We start from the raw sequence: 20228 nt of genomic DNA, 5'->3' as shown, positions 1-20228 counted from the left end.
GAATTCAATGATAAGACATTTGGAGTGGAAACGAGGCAGCCAATTCACAATTGCCCATTTTGATTGACTAATTTAATTCCCACTGGGTCACAACACTTGGCCTAACACTTCCATTCATGCAAAAAGGAACAGGATCCACTGATCTACCGCTTTAGAACTGACACACCCCGTAGGCTTGTACAGGAACATTTACTGTACTTTCAGAAGGACTGTCCAATGTCTCCTGCAAATGAGGACACCTTACCTTTTGCTTTTCTTAAGTGGCTGAAATTGTTCTGTGGACAAGCTGCCAAGGTGGCATAGGGGGTAGCACTGCTGCCTCAGAGTGCCTTGGACTCAGGTTCGATTCCCAGCTTGGGTCACTGTCTTTGTGGAATCTGCACGCTCTCCCCATGTCTGTGTGGGTTTCCTCCAGGTGTTCCAGTTTCCTTCCACAGTCCAAAAGACGTGTTGGTTAGGCGCATCGGCCATGCTAAATTCTCCCTCAGTGTACCCGAACAGGCACCGGAGTGTGGCTAATTAGGGAATTTTCACAGGAGCTTCAATGCAGGGTTAATGTAAGCCTACTTGTGACAATAATAAATAAACTTTAAATTCTGACTGTTAATGCCAGCTGCCCTGAAGTTAATAACTTGCCAACATGCCCTGTTGTTGTTCTAGTTATCAGAATTTGATGAATGCAGAGCAGATTTACATTAAGTTTCTATTAAAACCAGCATATTCATTACTGTAAACAGCCTGTTTTAATACCTGCAAAATACATTACAAAATTTAAGTTCACACAAAAACCAGAAGTTTGCTTCCCTGAGAGTTGTATTTCTTCATTTACCTTTGTATCGGAACCACATTGTCCATCACTTTACTGCACACATTGATCATGAATGCATGATTTTATTATTGAATTTGCTCCAAATTTGATTTGGAAGCAGTCTTATTTTCCAGAAGTAATGTGCGGGAATCTGATGCAAAATTGTTTCTCCATAAGTTTACCTGTCTTCCTCTTTTTAGAAAAGGTTAAATAAAGGGTGATAGTAACAGAAATATTGATGGAGAATAGCTCCAGGGCAGCTATGATGCTGGGTCACTGTCGATATTGTATGATGCTAACAGTGTCCATGACCACCACAGCAATGTTACTGAACTTAAAGTTTATTTAATAGTGTCACAAGTAGGCTTACATTAACACTGCAATGAAGCTACTGTGGAAATCCCCTAGTCGCCATACTCTGGCGCCTGTACAGGTACATCGAGGGAGAATTTAGCATGGCCAATGCATCAAACTAACATGTCTTTCGGACTGTGGGAGGAAACCCACGCAGACATGGGGAGAACGTGCAGACTCCGCACAGACAGTGGCCCAAGCCGGGAATTGAACCTGGGTCCCTGGCGCTGTGAGGCAGCACTGTGCCACCGTGTCGCCCCAAGACTTGGAAGAGAATTTGTAACATTGACTAATTTGGTGAGAACCAAAGAGCAATTAGTTGAAGAGAAAGAGGACACAAGTACACTTATGGAGAGGAGAGTCTTAAATATCAAAGGTTGTTCACTGGGTTTAGTTATAAAGATTTAATTCTCAATAAACAAATGTATGAAAAGTCTTATTTTCTGACTGAAAGATTCTGATTAATACAAGCAGCAAATGCAGGAAATACTCAACAGGACTGACAGCATCTATACAGAGAGAGAGAAAGAAAACTGACTCAATGACCCAGACCTTCTGGTCTATGGATTGTTGGAGACCAGATATGCAACACATGGGAAATCCCAATGCACTGACTCCGTGGGAATTGCCCAGGAAGTTTGAACTTTCAATGTGCAACTCTCCTGTTTCCCAGGACCCTCCAAAAAGGTCACCAACTCTGGGTTAGAGTCGAAGACTTCAGACAGTTCCAATTGAATTATCTATTATCCAGGAAATGTTATACAGAAAAGGTCTAGTCTAACTCCTGGGTAACTATGAAACTGACTCCACCAAACACTCAAACTGACCTCCTGACATCGCCCTCAACCTCCAACTACCTCCCTGACACCCCAACTACCTACCCTCAACCTGACCATCCCTCATGACCAGACCTGACGTTTGCCCAACTAAATGCTTTGGGACCTGTAAGCAGTTGTCAGAATATGGCAGCGAGCACAGATTCTTCTCACTGCCCCCTGCGTGGATCCCTGCTCTGTGGGTGTTCTTCTGCATGGTGGATCAGAAGTTTGGCCAGAAAGATCGAATCCAAGTAAGTAGGTAGCTTTCTGTCTGATCAGCGTTGGACAAAGTGGTTCCGATTCTGATCGGAAGATTTGGGCCAATGTTTCATGTCTGTGATCTTTCATCAGAACCAGAACCTGAAACATTAACTCTGGTTGTCACACCACAGATGCTGTCACAGCTGCTGAGTGTTTCCCACATTTGCTGCTTTTGCTTCAGATTTCCAGCATCCACAGTGTTTTGCTTTGGAGTGATTCTGGTTATTGGGTTTTACGATAAAATCCACATCATGTACTAAGTCAATAAACACATACTTAATGTGCAGAGGGTTAAATAAAAACATCTCAGAAAATCGTGCAAATGTATATACTTCATAACTAATGGGCTGTCGTGAAGTCAAATAAACGTCAATGGCACAAAAGTTGGTAGTTTGGCAGTTAAGCTCATGTTGTCTTGGTTACGCAAGGAGATAGAGAAAGCCTGGGGGTGGAATTTTCCCATCCCGCCCGCCACGGGAATTGTGGCAGGCGGGACACGAACCATACAAAGGTCCGTTGACCTCGGGTGGGGATTTTCCGTCCCTTGGGCGAGCACGGCCGGAAAATCCTGCGCTTAGGCTTTCAGGCTAGATCATTTGAAACTTTGCGCATGTACTGCAGTTTTTAGTTCAGTTGACACCAATGTCTATATTCCGCAGTAGACTTGGTGCTTGTAAGTCCTTTTGGGAGTGTGGTTTCCAGTCAGGATTTAGCATTGACTGATAGGAAGGAGGTCGAGTTTCTGTTGTTCTTGCAGCTGACCAGGAATGGATAGCTTCACGAGAATCCTTATCGATTCCACTTTGCATCATTTTGTCTCCTGTGAAAGTGACTCCTGATTCTCACACAGTATTGATGGAATTCTGTACTTTTGCTATTCCCACTGGGTTGGAAGAAATAAGTTGAGGTTCGTAATTACTTGCCATTGTACAAGGGTGGTTAACATTTTCAACTGGTGATTGATCCTCAGAATCCATTAAAGACGAAGTATCGTCTGCTGGGATGTCAAGGCCTTTCCAATGTTTGATTGTTTGAATGCGTTGTTCTCTGTCCAATTTGTCCAGTTGTCGCGCTTTGAGGACATGAGATGCAAAGACTGTGCCTTGAAGACTACGAAATAAATACCTGAGAATATAAATAAAGGCATGCTAACTGTGCTTGCAATGTGTTAAAACAAATACTATCAAAACATGATTCAGGTTTAACCCCAATGCTGTAAATCTATGAAGTTTATACCAGCAGAGTACCACAAACTCCCATTGTCAAAGGAAGTTCTTTTTTCTAATATTAAACTGGAGAATTTCTTGGGATAGGTGAGAAAGCCCAGCAGAACAGAAGATAATTAAGTGGTAATATTAGCCCTCAAAAATGGGTGGGTTTGGATCGAGTGGGAGGTTAAAAACATTAACAATCTGAAACAGGAACCCAACCTTCCTACAATCAACTGTGGTATTAATCAATTCACTCGCAGGAAACTAGTCGGTCATTAACACCTTTTAAGCAGGCTATCTGCGTCTCATTTTATGATGTTTCTATTTTAAACCTGTGTCAGCCACGCATCCCAGGCCTCAGGAAACAGGGCAAATTCAAAGAAAGACTAGATCCATTAGGCAAGTGCCTTTACAGCACTGATTGTGGGTCAGAGGAAAGTTCAAGGGGTTTCCCACAGGTCCAACGAGCTTGCTCATAAACTAGTGCCGTGATCTCTCTGTAATAAACCCCAACCCATCACCATGTCCCCATGATCACCAATCGCTGCTGAGATCATTGATTTTCCCCATTTCAAAGAACAAAGAACAGGATAGCACTGGGACAGGCTCTTCGGCCCACCAAGTCTGTGCCGACACAGATGCCTCTTCAATCTAATATTTTCAAGCCTCGACATGGTCCATATCCCTCTATTCCCTGCCTATTCATGTATTTATCTAGATGCCTCTTGAACATTATTATAGAATCTGCTGCCACCACCTCCTCCAGAAGCGCGTTCCAAACATTCACAACCCTATATGTGAAAAACTTGCCCTTTACATCTCTTTTAAACTTTCCAACTCTCACTTTCAACCTATGCCCCCGAATAATTGACCCTTCGACCCTGGGTAAAAGACTCTGACTGTCCACTCTATCCAAGCCTGTCATAATCCTGTAAACATCTATCAGGTTCCCCCTTCATCCTCCGACGCTCCAATGAAAACAATCCAAGTTTGTTCAACCTTTCTTCATGGTCCATATCCTCCAAACCAGGCAACATCCTGGTAAATCTCTTCTGCACCCTTTCCAATGCATTAACATCCTTCCAGTGGTGTGGCGACCAGAATTGTACACAATACTCCAAATGCGGTCTAACCTAAGTCTTATACAGCTGCAGCATGATTTTCCAATTCCTATACTCAAAGCCCCAACCGATGAAAGCCAGCATGCCATATGCCTTCTTGACCACCTTGTCCACCTGAATTGCCACATTCAGGGAACTGTGGATCTGCACGTCTAGATCGCTCTGTATGCTAATATTTCTAAGGGCTCTACCATTTACTGTATACTTTCCTTCTGCAGTAGACCTTCCAAATTGCATGACCTCACTTTTGTCTGGGTTAAATTCCATCTGCCATCTTTAAGCCCAGCCGATTTGTATCCTGCTGTATCCTCTGACAATCCTCCTCACTATCCGCTACTCTCCCAATTTTTGTGTCATCTGCAAATTTACTAATCAGACCACCTACATTTTCTTCCAAATCATTTATATATATTACAAACAGAGGTCCTAGCACTAATTCTTGTGGAGCACTGCTTGTCACAGACCTCCAGTTGGAAAAGTACCCTTCCACTGCTATTCTCTGCCCAAGCCAGTTGTGTATCCATCTTACCAGCTCATCTTGGATCCCATCTGACTTCACCTTCTGTATCAGCCTGCCATGAGGAACCTCATCAAAGACTTTACTAATGTCCATGTATACAACATCCCTCTGATCCCCTACAATTGCTGGCTCTCCTTATAATCTCCCCATCTCCCACCTTGAACACCAAATTCCAACCCTTCTCCACCGCATCTTTCCTCCCAATCTCTCACTCCCCCATGATCTGCCCCTTGAACTTGCAAACATACAAATTAGGAGCAGAGGTAAAACACTCAGATCCTCGAGACTGGCTGATCTGGTTGTAACCTCAACCCCATATTCCTGCATATTTTTGATAACCTTTCACACCCTTGTTAATCAAGAATCTATTTAGCTCCGCCTTAAAAATATTCAACTACTCTGCTTCCACTGCCTTTTGAGGAAGAGAGTTCCAGAGACTCAGGATCCTCAGAGAAGAAATTTCTCCTCATCTCTGTCTTAAACGAGCGACACATTTTTAAACCTAGTTCTCGATTCTCCAACAAAAGGGAACATAAGGGCAGTTAGGGGCGAGCAATAAATGCTAACCCAGCCAGCGACAGTCACGCTCCCTGGAGTTGCTCTTAATCATGATGTGGAGATGCCGGCGTTGGACTGGGGTAAACACAGTAAGAAGTTTAACAACACCAGGTTAAAGTCCAACAGGTTTATTTGGTAGCAAAAGCCACACAAGCTTTCGGAGCTGCAAGCCCCTTCTTCAGGTGAGTGGGAATTCTGTTCACAAACAGAGCATATAAAGACACAGACTCAATTTACATGAATAATGGTTGGAATGCGAATACTTACAACTAATCAAGTCTTTAAGAAACAAAACAATGTGAAAACTGGCTGTCTTGTCTGGAGACAATACACATCTTTTTAGCCTGTCTTGATGCTCTCTCCACTCACATTGTTTTGTTTCTTAAAGACTTGATTAGTTGTAAGTATTCGCATTCCAACCATTATTCATGTAAATTGAGTCTGTGTCTTTATATGCTCTGTTTGTGAACAGAATTCCCACTCACCTGAAGAAGGGGCTTGCAGCTCCAAAAGCTTGTGTGGCTTTTGCTACCAAATAAACCTGTTGGACTTTAACCTGGTGTTGTTAAACTTCTTACTGTTGCTCTTAGTGCCAGAGATTGTCAGAGGATACAACAGGATATAGATAGATTGGAGACTTGGGCACAGAAATGGCAGATGGAGTTTAATCCGGACAAATGCCAGGTGATGCATTTTGGAGGATCAAATTTAGGTGTGAATTATACTGTAAATGGTCGAACCCTTCGGAACATTGACGTAGAGGGATCTGGGCGTGCAGGTCCAGTTTCGTAAAAGTGGCAACACAGTTGGCCAAGGTGAATAAGAAGGCATATGTCATGCTTGCCTTCATCGGCCAGGACATTGAGTACAAGAGTTGGAAAATTATGTTGCAGCTATATAAAACCTTTGTTAGACCACATTTGGAGTATCGCATGCAGTTCTGGTTGCCACATTATCAGAAGGACATGGAAGCTTTGGAGAGAGTGCAAAGAAGGTTCACCAGGATGTTGGCTATGAGGAGAGGTTGAATAAACCAGGAATGCTTTCACTTGAAAGACAGAGGCTGAGGGGAGACCTAAAAGATATCTACAAACTTATGAGAGGCACAGACAGGGTGGATAGTCAGAGGCTTTTTCCCAGGGTGGAAGTGTCAATTACAAGTGGGCACAGGCTCACGGTGAGAGGTAGGAAGTTTAAGGGAAACGTACAGGGGAAGTTTTTCACACAGAGAATGGTGGGTACCTAAAATGCGCTGCCAGAGTGGTGGTGGAAGCAGGTGCGTTAGCAACATTTAAGAGGCATTTGAATGGGTTCATGAATAGGGAGGGAATAGAGGGATATGGACCGAGTAAGGACAAAGGTTTTTTTTTTAGTTTAGTTAGGGCACCGTGATCGGCACAGGCTTGGAGGGCCGAAGGGACTGCTCCTGTTTTTTTGTTCTTTAGATGCTGAAATCTTGCTGGCATTAACACTGGCGGGATCTTACCATTCCGCCGATGGCACATCTCTGTCGCAGGTTTCCTGGCATTGAGGGGTGCGTTCAATGGGAAACCCCATTGACAATGGCTGGACCGTAAGATCCCGTCACCAGCAAGCAGCGCAATTCTTCCAGCTGCCATGAAACACACCATGGAGGGGAAGGAAATTCCCACTCATGTTCTCCACATCCACTCTATCAATATCCCTCAGAATCTTAAAAGTTTGATCAAATCACCTCTTACTCATCTAAACTCCAGTGGATACAAACCTAACCTCCAACCTTTTCTCATCAGGCAAACCACCATTATTGGCATTAGTCTAATAAACCAATAATATCCAGTAACTGATCTGCTTCTAATGCATTTACATTCTTCTTCAAATAAGGAGACCAATACTGCACACAACACTCCAGATTGGTCACACCAATGCCCTGAACAACTGAAGCATAATCTCCCTACTTTTGTAGTTACATCCACAAAACTATCATGAACCTTGACTGCGATCAGTCCGTTCTGCAGAACTTCCTTGCCTGACAAGAAAGCAAGCTTGTCAGTCAGGTTGCCAGGTAGAGAACCTGATTAAAAAATATCTCCATGACATTTGCTGTTACTTTCCCCTTTGCCCATTGAATATTGGGGCCATTCAGTACCTTAGATGGTTTGCAATTTTTCATCAGACTTTGACCTTTTTGAATCAATTCTGAGTAACAATGGGATTGGAACTCCAACAGATAAAACAGACAAGGTGTGCAAGGGTAACTGATTCCCTGTTGCTTATTCGTCGATGACAAAAATTCCCGTCGGCAATTCTAAAATTTAAAATAATTAATTACCTTGGTAACAGGGCTAGAACTGGTGTGATGAGACAGACAAGGTAGAAGAGTGGATCAGTCATCTGACGTTGCATTATCCAGTAAGGATTTGACGGATGGTTGCAGGTCACACAGTTGGCACAATAAACGAGTGTAACCAAAATGTAGAAGGCTATGCTGCCAATCATTGAAACCCAATGTAACCAAGTCTGTCAGAGAAAGATTAAAAACGATAAGGCACAGACTAAGTTAGAGGATTGAGCTAGCCACTGATTTTCTGACCTTTGTTTCTGGGGAATGCCCATATTCACAGTAAGAGTTTTAACAACACCAGGTTAAAGTCCAACAGGTTTATTTGGTAGCAAATACCATTAGCTTTCAGAGCGCTGCTCCTATTTCTGCTCCTATTTTGTACATTCGCAGGACAGGAAATACTTGCAAACCCGGACCTGGGCAGGAGCAGTTGCTCATGTGGTGCTCTGTTTCATTTAGGAGAGGGTACAGCAGGAAAAGAGGTATACATATTTATCCCTTAACAAAGAGTATTGTTTCAGTAATCACACATCATCAAGTTAGTTTTGTCCTTTTGTAAAAAAAAAAATCCAGAATTAACATTTATTTTATACACTTTTGCAAAGTCCTTTGGCAGGACAACACATACTGTACAAAACTATTAAAATAAATAATTTGTTCCTCAAGTAATTGGAATACGCGCACACACATTTTTAATTGTCACCTATCTATTCTTCCTCGCTTTGAAAACTCTTCTTAGCATGGAAGGCAACATCCTTACATCAAGGGAGGCTGGCAGAAAGCTGAAAGGATCTGACCGGGTGAAGTCAATAGAGAATAATCTCAGGCAGGTGGAGAATGGATGCTTGATTCAATCCTGACAAGTTCCCAACAGCTTAGTTCAATTTGAAACTGGTCACAATGACATCTGCATGACTCACCAAATGTTTCACCAGATCACAGTGAAAAATAAGGGCGTTTTCTCTTTCTCTTAGAATCTACAGATATAAAATCTAAGCTCAGAATTCCTTAATAATAATAGCTCTAGATTTGCTGACATTCACCCTTTTTGACCTGTGTGATGATCTGCAATATGCATCTTCAGGTGAATTTTTCAAATAAAAGTCCTAACGCCAATCTCTCGTCGTCAGGTAACTGCCCACAGAAAATCCTGAGTTTTAATAGCACTTTAATGCAGCACACTGGCTTATTCAAAGATTTAAATTCTACAGCATTGCACATTTCATTTTATAGAACCACAGAATCCCTATAGTGCAGAAGGAGGCTGTTCGGCCCATCAAGCCTGCACTGATAAATACCTCACCCAGGTCCCACCCACAAAATCCCATGTATTTACCCTGCTCATCGCCCTGACACTAAGGGGCAATTTACATTGCTGATCAATCTAACCTGCACATCTTTGGACTGTGGGAGGAAACAGAAGCACCCGGAGGAAACCCACACGGACACGGGAAGAACATGCAAACTCCACGTTGTCATTGAAAGTATAATATTAATTAATCATCTTTATTAGGAACATAAGAACTAGGAGTAGGCCATCTGCCCCCTTGAGTCTGCTCCGCCATTCAATAAGATCATGGCTGATCTTTTCATTGTCTCAGTTCCACTTACCCGTCCGCTCACCATAATCCTTAATTCCTTTACTGTTCAAAAATGTATCTATCCTTGCCTTAAAAACATTCAATGAGGTAGCCTCAACTGCTTCACTGGGCAGGGAATTCCACAGATTCACAATAATTTTAATTATTTTCCAAAAATATAGCCTGGAACCCAAACCTGCTTAGGCATCACAATAGTTAATGTCGTTCAGCATTCATTTGACATCTATTCTGTGCTAATGTGACAGACAATGTTATTTTGTTGCCTTAAAGACAGTAATACCAGGAAGGATCTCATCTGTAAACTTAGATTTTACCCAGGTACAAGGTAGTCAGTAATCCAACTCCCTGTGCTATCTTCATTTAGCTTTCCCAGTCAAGTGCATACCTTGCCACATTACAACTGCTCACCACTGTCGTTACCTTACTGAAGGATTTTTACTATATGAACTTTATAATATGTATTTCTACGATATGTACTTACCCACGTTTTGGTTTCAATTGCTAGGTGCGCTAGGATTGTGAACAGGGACAGAGTGTTCATGGGTGTTCCAAACGTAAAGACATCAATATTGGAATCTCGATAAGTCTTTAAAATAAAGTATGAAAAAATAGAATGAAGGGAAAATATAAACATGATCAAGGTTAACATTGAGTAAAATGGCCACTGTACTTACAAAGTATGGAACAAAGAAGCAGACAAGGCTCTGATAAAAGGCATCCAGCATGGTGATCGAAAAAGTGCAGAGATTGGAGGCCTGAAGAGAAGTTACAAAAACAAAATTCTGATTGGTTGCCAGAAAGATTTGTACATTTTTTCCAAGCATCTCTTGCTAATTTTTAATCATCAAAAACTTCCCCCATTTATTTTGGCTGTTCTTTCAACACAACATCTCCACCAAGTTAGTACATGATCACATGTCCCAAAACACCTCAGAAAAGAACACAAAAGAAAATTGACAGATGTATAAGAATTGTCTGAGGTAAATCTCTGTCTGATATGTTTAATCTATTTGAGAGAGACCGGTGTGGTGCTCTTATGTCATATTGCATTTACGAATTCATCATCATCTAACTTCCTAATTTAGAACAAGTTTTCAATTAAGAACTGAATGAAGATTCAGGTGAATAAATATTGGAGCTCCTGGTGAGCAAGATAAAGAAAATTAATTTTAAACATTCAAAAGTTGAACTATGGGATGAAAGAATTTAGAACAAAGAACAAAGAAAATTACGGCACAGGAACAGGCCCTTCGGTCCTCCAAACCTGCACCGACCATGTTGCCTGACTTAACTAAAGCTCCCTACCCTTCGGGGACCATATCCCTCCATTCCCATCCTATTCATGTATTTGTCAAGACGCCCCTTAAAAGTCACTGTCGTTTCTGCTTCCACTACCTCTCCCAGCAGCGAGTTCTTGGCACCCACCATCCTCTAGTGTAAAAAAACTTGCCTCGTACATTTCCTAAACAATAGCTGTCTATCTTATCACAACCTACATGGTCAAATGTTTAATTAGCCTGGCTCAGTATTCCTAAAGCCTATTGCAGTTTAAAAGTTAGAAAAATCACTTTATAGCCAGCTCAAGAATAGAGAAACCAGCAGAAACCATGGCCAAGGTGTTAAATGAATACTCTGCCTCTCTCTTTACCAAGGAAGCCGACCATGGCAACAGAGGAGGAAACAGTCACTAGAATTGTTCATAACTGATAATGAGAAAGTATTGGATAAACTATCGATACTTAACAGTTGACAAGACACCAGGACCAAATGATATGCTTCCAAGGGTATTGAAGGAAGTGAGAGTGGAAATCCCTGGACTCAGGGGAGGTGCCAGAGGAGAATTACAAACAGTGCGCCTTTGTTTAAAAAAAGGTTGTAACGATAAGCCCAACAATTACAGACCAGTCTGTAATGGGGAAGCTTCTGGAAACAATTGTTCGAAATAGAATGAATAATCATGTGGAAAAATGTGGGTTGATTTCTTAAGGGAAAAGCGTGGTAACTAACTTGCTAGAGTTTTTTTTGAAGAGGTAACAGAAAGGGTCGTGAGGTTAATGCTGTTGATGTGCTGTACTTCGACTTTCAGAAGGCATTTGACTTGATGCCACACAATAGACCTGCGAGAAAAGTTATCGCTCATAATGCAAAAGGGACAGTAGGAGCATGCAGTATTCTGGGCTTTATTAATATTGAGTACAAGAGCAAGGAGGTTATGCAGAACTTGTATAAGACACTAGATAGGCCTCAGCTGGAATATTGTGTGCAGCTCTGGGTGTCACATGTTAGAAAGAGTGTGAATACATTGGTGGGAGTGCAGAAGGGGGATGAGAAACTTCAGTTATACAAATGGATTGGGGAGATTAGGATTGTTCCCCTTGGTGAGGAAAGGTTAAGAAGAGTTTTAATGGATGTGTTTAAAATCATGAGGGGGCTGGACAGAGTAGATAGGGAGAAACTGTTCCCACTCACAAAAGGATCGAGAACGAGAGGGCACAGATTTAAAGTGATTTGTAAAAGAAATAAATGCGATTGGAGAAAAGAATTTTCACAGAGCAAATGGTTTGCTCTGCCCAGAAATGTGATGGAGGCAGATTCAATCGAGGCACTCAAAAGCACATTAGATGATTACTTGAATAAAAACAATGTCTAGGATTAATGGGGAAAAGGCAAGAGAATGGTACACAGTCATAATACTCATTTGGAGGGCAACTGCAGATACGATGGGCTGGAGGGTTTTCTTCTGCACTGTAACAATTCTGAGATTCGGGGAAAGTCCAAACCCATGACCTCGATCACCGAGAATGACAAGGGCAGGTGGTGCGTGGAAGCATCACCCCCTGCAAATTCACCAATCACTCACCATCCTGACTTGGAACAATAGAACATAGAATCCCTACAGTGCAGAAGGCGGCCATTCGGCCCATCGCGCCTACACCAACAACAATCCTACCCAAGCCCTATCGCCATAACCCCACATATTTACCCTGCTAATCCCCCTGACACTAGCGTCAATTTGGCATGGCCAATCAACCTAACCCACACATCTTTGGACTGTGGGAGGAAACCGGAGCACCCAGAGGAAACACATGCAGACACAGAGAGAATGTACAAATTCCATACAGCCACCCCAGGCCGGAATTGAATCCGCGTCCCTGGCGCTCTGAGGCAGCAATGCTAACCACTGTGCCACCCACCATTCCTTCACTGGCACCAGGTCAAAATTCTGGAACTCCCTTCCTAATGGCACTGCAGACATTCCTACAAGATATGGACTGCAGTTGTTCAAGAAGCTGACTCATCAGCACTTTCTCAAGGACATTTAGGGATGGGAAACTGGCTTAGCCAATGGCGCCCACATCCCGTGAATGAAAAAATAAATCAGAGTAAAGATTTAAATGAGGTCTAAGAGTTAAAATACCCCAGGGCTAATTTCTGGAGCAGTTGGCGACTTTCTAATTCACATCACAATTCACTCACTCAAAATGGACCAAGGGCGGGATTTTCTGGCCACGCTCGTCTCAAAACCGGAAAATCCCATCCGAGGTCAACGGATCTTTGCATGGTCCACCCCTCACCCACTACGATTCCCCTGGCAGGCGGGGCAGGAAAAATTGGAGTTAAAACTGGATCAGAATCTTTTGGTAACCATTTTAGCAGCTTGGCTTCCTTCTCTTCTGAAATGCATGCAAAAATATGCATGCTAAACTTTCTTTCAAACTTTGTTTCCAAAATACCTCTTGTTTATTTTTTAAATGAACAGTGCACACTTCAGCAGTAGGGATAGTTTATTTGGCAAAGTAATTCCACTATAATTCTGTCAGTCTTTTATTCTTTTACAATTGGAAAATGGCTGAACAACATTCAGGACTCAAAGCTGATGAAATGGGTCACTGCTCGAGTCTCAGGGGCAGACCGATCTGGCGAATGTTTACTCATGTATTAGGCAATAAAACTGCAAGCATTAAATTTACCATAGACTGCTGACTGCTTCCATATAATTCAGGGAACTCCAAAAGCATTTCCGCAGAAACATCTTTGTCCAATATTCCGCACATTAGTGGAGGAAGGGAGGTGAAGAGAAGGTTGAAGAAAATCATCAGCCAGTAGTCAATCATTGTTGACCCAGTAAATCCACAGAAAAACTGATACCAGAACAGTAGATTCACATAGGCCTGTGAGTGAAGAAATAAAAAATAGGTTCAGAATGCAAATATCCCTGAGAAAGCGGCTCAAAGTTATTGCCGTTTCAAAATATAATTTTATAGGAAATAGGGGAAGTGAAAGATGATGATGTTAATGCTCAGAGGGAGATAATAATGCTCGTAATAGAATATTGCCTAGTTTTATTGCATTGAATCCCAGTATCAAGGACTCTTTCAAGATATGCTATGCGATAGATGCAAAGTGAAGTCCTCATTATTCTGTCCTAACAGTTTCCCTTCAATTCAAACTCAATACACTTTGTGTATCACTCTACCATTTCCATTGCTAACATCATCATCCGGTTTGTAAAATTGTTCCAGCAGTTCCCAGACTGAGTATTATTCTAAATTGCATCAGAGTTGTCTTGGATTGTAGCCAGCCACAGTATTACATATGCCAATTTAATTTTTTTTTAGACGAAGAAGGCCTTTGTGGAAAAATATTTAAAGCAGCCACAGAGTATGAACTCACTTGATTTACTTTTTGGATAATATTGGGATATGGAATAATGGCTTGGACAAGTACCTGAAGCTGTCTTGTCTGTCGTAAAACTGGTTGTGAGGCCACAATTTTATAAAAGTGAGAGTTTAAATGTCCTGCAACCGTTATGCAAACAATCTGCTAATGGCCAGTGCCCCACACACTGCCTCATTTTAACTACCTTGACTGTCTGAAGGTGATTTTGAAATTCAACTAACTTGTTTTTAAATTTAAACTATAACAAAGTTTTATTCTCAGGTGCATTTATAACATTTAGGGCAGGATTTTCCCATCCCGCCCACCACGGGAATCGTAGCGGGCGGGACATGGACCATGCACAGGTCCGTTGACCTCTGGCAGGATTTTCCGGCCTTGGAGAAAGCACAGCCGGAGAGTCCAGGGTTTGAGATTGAGTCTATCAGCTGTGGTAGGAGCTGAAGACAAAAAGGTGCATGCTTAGATTAATGATATCAATGGCCTAATGATGTGCACAGAATGCAAAACAGCTGAGTGGACCTCAGCCAGATAAGTCTAGTACCTCGACAGCAAAAAATTAGTTTTATCCACTTACCACATTCTTATAAAAGAAGTAAGTGATCATGTTGGCCAGTCGAGTGTAGCACCAGTGACCATGTACCAGAAGCAGCTTTTTTAGGTGTTTGAAGTGAGAGATTGCAAAATCACTGGCCATCACAGCCTACCAACAGAGAATACAAGTGGAAACTTCAGAATTTGTTAGATACAATGCAGAATTACATAGCACACACAGCCAAGACAGGCCATTCAATACTGTCAGTCCTTGCCAGCGTAAGTGCTCCACTGGAGCCTCCTCCCATCCTTCTATGAACTCTATCGACAGAACTTTGCATTCTCTTCTTCTTCATGCCTTAAATGTATTATATCTTCACCTCAGCCACTCCTTGTGTAGTGAGCTTCATATTCTCACTATTCTCTAGGTGAAGAAGTTTATTGTTAACTTCCTATGTGATTTCTTGGTGACTATCTTATATTGATCATCTCTAGTTTTGATCTTCATCACAAGGGGAAACCTTTTAGCTTGGTCTACTCTATCAGAACATTTCATAATTTTAAAGGTCTCTATTTGGTCATCCCTCAGCCTTCGCTTTTCAAGAGAAGAGAGACAGCCTGTTCATCCCTTCCTCATAGGTATAACCTCTCATTAAATGGTATCATCCTTGTAAATCTTTTTAAACCTTCTCCAGTGCCTCTATATACTTTGTAAAGATCTAATTGACCGATGAAAAGTACTCCAATATGTTATTAAATTAGGGCAACTCAGTATGAATGCATATAATGGTTTTGGCAGGTTTTCCTACCATGTTATGGAGGTGGAAGGATGGTAGGCTAGTCCACTGTATGAACCACTCTTTCAGCAGTATCCATTTTTTTATCAGATTAGCACAGGAAGGAAACCCTGTACCTGCATTCCTTCTTGACCAAAGATTCCAATGCCCACATCAGCAGCCTGGATCATGCTGACATCATTGGCCCCATCACCTGCAAGATGAAGTACATAGTTGCACATTTTAATACATCCTTCATCAGTTATACACAGATTGATTGCAAACATATTTTTGCTGTGGCCTCGTGTTCTAAGAGGGCCAAATACTGATGGCCACCCTGATGATTCCCCAATATCAACATTCTGGGGTTACTATTGATCAGAAACTGAACTGGACAAGCCATAGAAATACTGTGGCTATAACAGCAGGTCAGAGACTAGATGTCCTAAGGCAAGTACATCTTCTGCTGACTCCCAATAGCCTGTCCACCATTTACAAGGCACAAGTCAGGACTGTAATGGAATACTCTCCACTTGTCCGGGTGAATGCAGCTCCAACAACACTCAAGAAGCTCAACGACATCCAGGACAAAGCATCCCATTTGATTGGCACCCCTTTTACCACCTTTAACATTCACTCCCTCCATCACTGATGAAGAGTGGCAGCAATGTGTACCACCTATAAGATGCACTGCAGGAACTCAGCAAGCATCCTGAGGCAGCACCTGTCAATCCCACGACCACTATCATCTAGAAGGACAACAGCAGCAGATACCTAGGAAGAACACAACCTGGGAGTTCCCCTCCAAGTCACTCACCATCCTGACTTGGAAATATATCGCTATTTCTTCACTGTCTCTGGTTGAGAATCTTGGAACCCCCTTCCCTAACAGCACTGTGGGTATTCTGACAACAAAGGATTGCAGCATTTCAAGAAGGCAACTCATCACCACCTTCTCAAAGAACTTCAACATAATATGAACAAAATATTTTTGTTTTCTAGGTCAGGTTCTGCATACTGAGGCCCTACAAACTGCAGATGTGATGAACAATTAGTTAATCTGTTTTTTAGTACCACTGATTGAGATAAGGATATTGGACCTGGACACCAGAGGAACTCTCATCTATTCAAAGGATCTTTTCATTCCATCTTAATAGACAGACTGTTTAATATCTTCTCAAAACACACTGATCCAGATTTTGCTATAGTGCTGGGGGTCCACTGTCATGTGTCATTTATATTAATGATTTGGATGAAAATTTAGGAGGCATGGTTAGTAAGTTTGCAAATGACACCAAGATTGGTGGCATAGTGGACAGTGAAGGAGGTTATCTAGGATTGCAACAGGATCTTGATCAACTGGGCCAGTGGGCTGATAAATGGCAGATGGAGTTTAATTTAGATAAATGCGAGGTGATGCATTTTGGTAGATCGAACCAGGACAGGACTCACTTAGTTAATGGTAGGGTGTTGGAGAGAGTTATAGAATAAAGAGATCTGGGGGTACAGGTTCATCACTCCTTGAAGGTGGAGTCACAGGTGGACAGAGTGTTGAAGAAGGTAGTCAGCATGCTTGGTTTCAATTGGTCAGAATATTGAATACAGGTGTTGGGACGTCTTGTTGAAGTTGTATAGGACATTGCTAAGGCCACACTCGGAATACTGTGTACAGTTCTGGTCACACTATTATAGAAAGGATATTATTAAACTAGAAAAAGTGCAGAAAAGATTTACTTGGATGCTACCGGGACTTGATGGTTCGAGTTATAAAGAGAGGTTGGACAGACTGGGACGTTTTTTTCGGGAGCATAGGAGTCTTAGGTGTGATCTTATAGAGGTCTATAAAATTTTGAGGGGTACAGATCAATTAGATAGTCAACATCTTTTCCCAAAGGTAGGGGAGTCTAAAACTAGAGGATAAAGGTTTAAGGTGAGAGGAGAGATACAAAAGGGTCCGGAGGGGCAATATTTTCACACAGAGGGTGGAGTGTCCGGAACAAGCTGTCAGAGGTGGTAATAGTAAAGGCAGGTACAATTTTGTCTTTAAAAAGCATTTAGACAGTTACATGGGTAAGATGGGTATAGAGGGATATGGGCCAAATGCGAGCAATTGGGACCTGCTTAGTGGTTAAAAAAGTGGTGGCATGGACAAGTTGGGCCGAAGTGCCTGTTTCCATGCTGTAAACCTGTATGATTCTATAATAATGGTGAGGCTGTCAACAATGAAAGTGGACAGCAACTTCTGGTATCCAAAATAGAGTCTAATTGCATTTGAGGAAACGTAAGTCACAAACAACTGTTTAGAGTAGGAAATTCTTTACCAGATATTTAAGTAAGTTGTATACCTATCGCTAGCGTCATGACCTTTAGATGATCTCGGACTAGCTTGAGTACCATGCTTTTCTGCAGAGGAGTGAAACGGCAGCACAGTACAGATTGGCAACACTTTGCCAAATCCAGGAACTTCTTCTGCAGGTTCCCACGGAAGATCGCACTCAAAGTATTTCCATCAATCACTAGACCAAAGCTGGGTTTGAATATAGAGGAAGTGGGGGCAAAGTTCGCTGTTAATTTGGACGTAGTGCAATTTACTTCTCTACCCATTCTAATTTCTTCCGAGATGCAGTCCAGCAAAGATTCACAGGTCTCCTGTTAAATGAAAACAAAATTTCTTTTTAAAAAATACAGTTTAGAAAATAGAATAGTTAATTCAATGAGGTAGTGCCAGGAGTCACTCCAGTAGTAGGAAAAATGCTAGAGTCTATTATAAAGGATGCGATAACAGAAAACTTAGAAAGAATCAATGGGAGTAGACAAAGGGAAATTATGTTTGGAAAAACTACTGATGTTTTTTTGAGGCCCTAACTAGCAGAATAGATCAGGGAGAACGAGTGGATGTGGTTCAGGTATTAGGATTTTAAGAAAACCTTTGATTAAGTTCCACAAGAGATTAGTGTGAAAAATTAATGCACATGGAATTGGGGGTAATATAGTGGCATGGATTGCAAATAGGAAACAGAGAGTAGGAATAAATGGGTCTTTTTTGGAGTGGCAGGCAATGACTAGAGGGGCACCGCAGAGATCAGTGCTTGGGCCCCAGCTATTCACAATATGTATCAATGATTTGGATGAGGGAACCAAATGTAGCATTTCCAAGTTTACCTGTGATGACTCAAAACTTTGAGGAGGATATTAAGAGGCTTCAAGGTGAGTGAGAGGACAGGTACATGGCAGATGCAGTATAATGTGGATAAGTGTGAATTTATCCACTTTGAATAGAGAAACAGTATGGCAGGATATTATTCAAAAGGTGATAGATTGGGAAATGTTGAGTACAAAGGGACCTGGGTGTCTTTGTATGCCAATTACTGAAAGCAAGCATACAGGTTCAGCAAGAAGTTAAGAAGGCAACTGGCATGTTGACCTTATTGCAAGACGACTTGAGTACAAGAGCAAGGATGTCTTACTGTAGCTGTATAGGACCATGGTGAGAGCACAGCCGCAGTATTGTGTGCAGCTTTGGTCTCCTTATCTAAGAAAGGATACAGCCGCCATAGAGGAGCTGCAGCAAAGGCTCACCAGACTGATTCCTGGGATGGCAGGATTGCCATGTGAGGAGAGATTGGGTTAACTGTGTTCACTAGAATTTAGAGGAACATATAAAATTCTGACAGGATTGGATGGAATGGACGCAGGGATGATTCTTTCTCTGGCTGAGTGAAGGAGAGGGATGCGGTCTGGAACAAGGGGCTGCTGTTTTAGGATACAGATTTGGCAATTTAGGACTGAGATGAAGAGAAATTTCTTCACTCAAAGGTTGGTGAACCTGTGGAATTCTCTACCACAGAAGGCTGTGGATGCCAAGTCACTGAACATATTTCAGAAGAAAATAGATACATTTTTAGACTCAAAGGCATCAAGGGGATGGGGAGAGTGTGGGAGTATGGCATTGAGATAGAGTAAGCAGTCTCACAACAGCAGGTTAAAGTCCAATAGGTTTATTTAGAATCACAAGCTTTCGGATCACTGCTCCTTCATCAGGTGAGTGATGAAGGAGCAGTGTTCTGAAAGCTCGTGATTCCAAATAAACCTGTTGGACTTTAGCCTGGTGTTGTGAGACTTCTTACTGTGCCCATCCCAGTCCAACGCCGGCATCTCCACATCGTTGAGATAGAGGAACAGCCATGATCACGTTGAAAGGCAGAGCAGGTTCAAAAGCCTGAATGACTCTAGCCCTGCTCCGACCTTCTATGTTTCCAACTAGCTGTTCACATCCAACACTACAGCACATGGCTGTAATATGTTGTTAACTATTCAAATAGCATTTGTTAGATCTAGTGCTGGGTACCCTTGGATGAAAACCCCCAGGTGACACACATGGATCTGTGAGGGCAGAGGCTTCGTGTCAGTGCCAGGTTAGGGTGTAAACAAAACAGGTGCAGCATCCCTGTGGAACTAGCTACGCACAGCAAAAAGCTCCATGTTTAGCTGCTGCCCTTTTCTAATTATATCAATGCTACCATGAAAACAAAGCAGAATATGCTGGAAAGTCTCAGGACATGAGTGAACCAGATGGGTTTTTTCCGACAACCGTTTCATGGTCATCAGTAGATTCTTAATTCCAGATATTTTTTTATTGAATTCAAATTCCACCATCTGCTGTGGC

The 20228-nt window shown here is 42.1% G+C and overlaps 1 protein-coding gene across 1 annotated transcript in view; it reads right to left on the bottom strand.

The window, feature by feature from the left end:
• Nucleotides 1-690: 690 nt before the first annotated feature.
• atp10b (ATPase phospholipid transporting 10B) overlaps nucleotides 691-20228 on the bottom strand; it is a 105240-nt gene continuing 85702 nt past the window's right edge. Inside the window, 10 exon segments of the mRNA XM_078231726.1 lie at nucleotides 691-750; nucleotides 3088-3123; nucleotides 3126-3366; nucleotides 7963-8150; nucleotides 10057-10161; nucleotides 10250-10330; nucleotides 13547-13747; nucleotides 14830-14955; nucleotides 15700-15776; nucleotides 17908-18211. Coding sequence (XP_078087852.1) covers nucleotides 691-750; nucleotides 3088-3123; nucleotides 3126-3366; nucleotides 7963-8150; nucleotides 10057-10161; nucleotides 10250-10330; nucleotides 13547-13747; nucleotides 14830-14955; nucleotides 15700-15776; nucleotides 17908-18211 — 1419 coding nt within the window.

This window comes from Mustelus asterias, chromosome 16 (genome assembly GCF_964213995.1).
Source record: "Mustelus asterias chromosome 16, sMusAst1.hap1.1, whole genome shotgun sequence".
Classification (NCBI taxonomy): Eukaryota; Metazoa; Chordata; class Chondrichthyes; order Carcharhiniformes; family Triakidae; genus Mustelus; species Mustelus asterias.
Note: the sequence above shows the minus strand (reverse complement) of the source record. Positions and strands in the feature narration are given on the sequence as shown.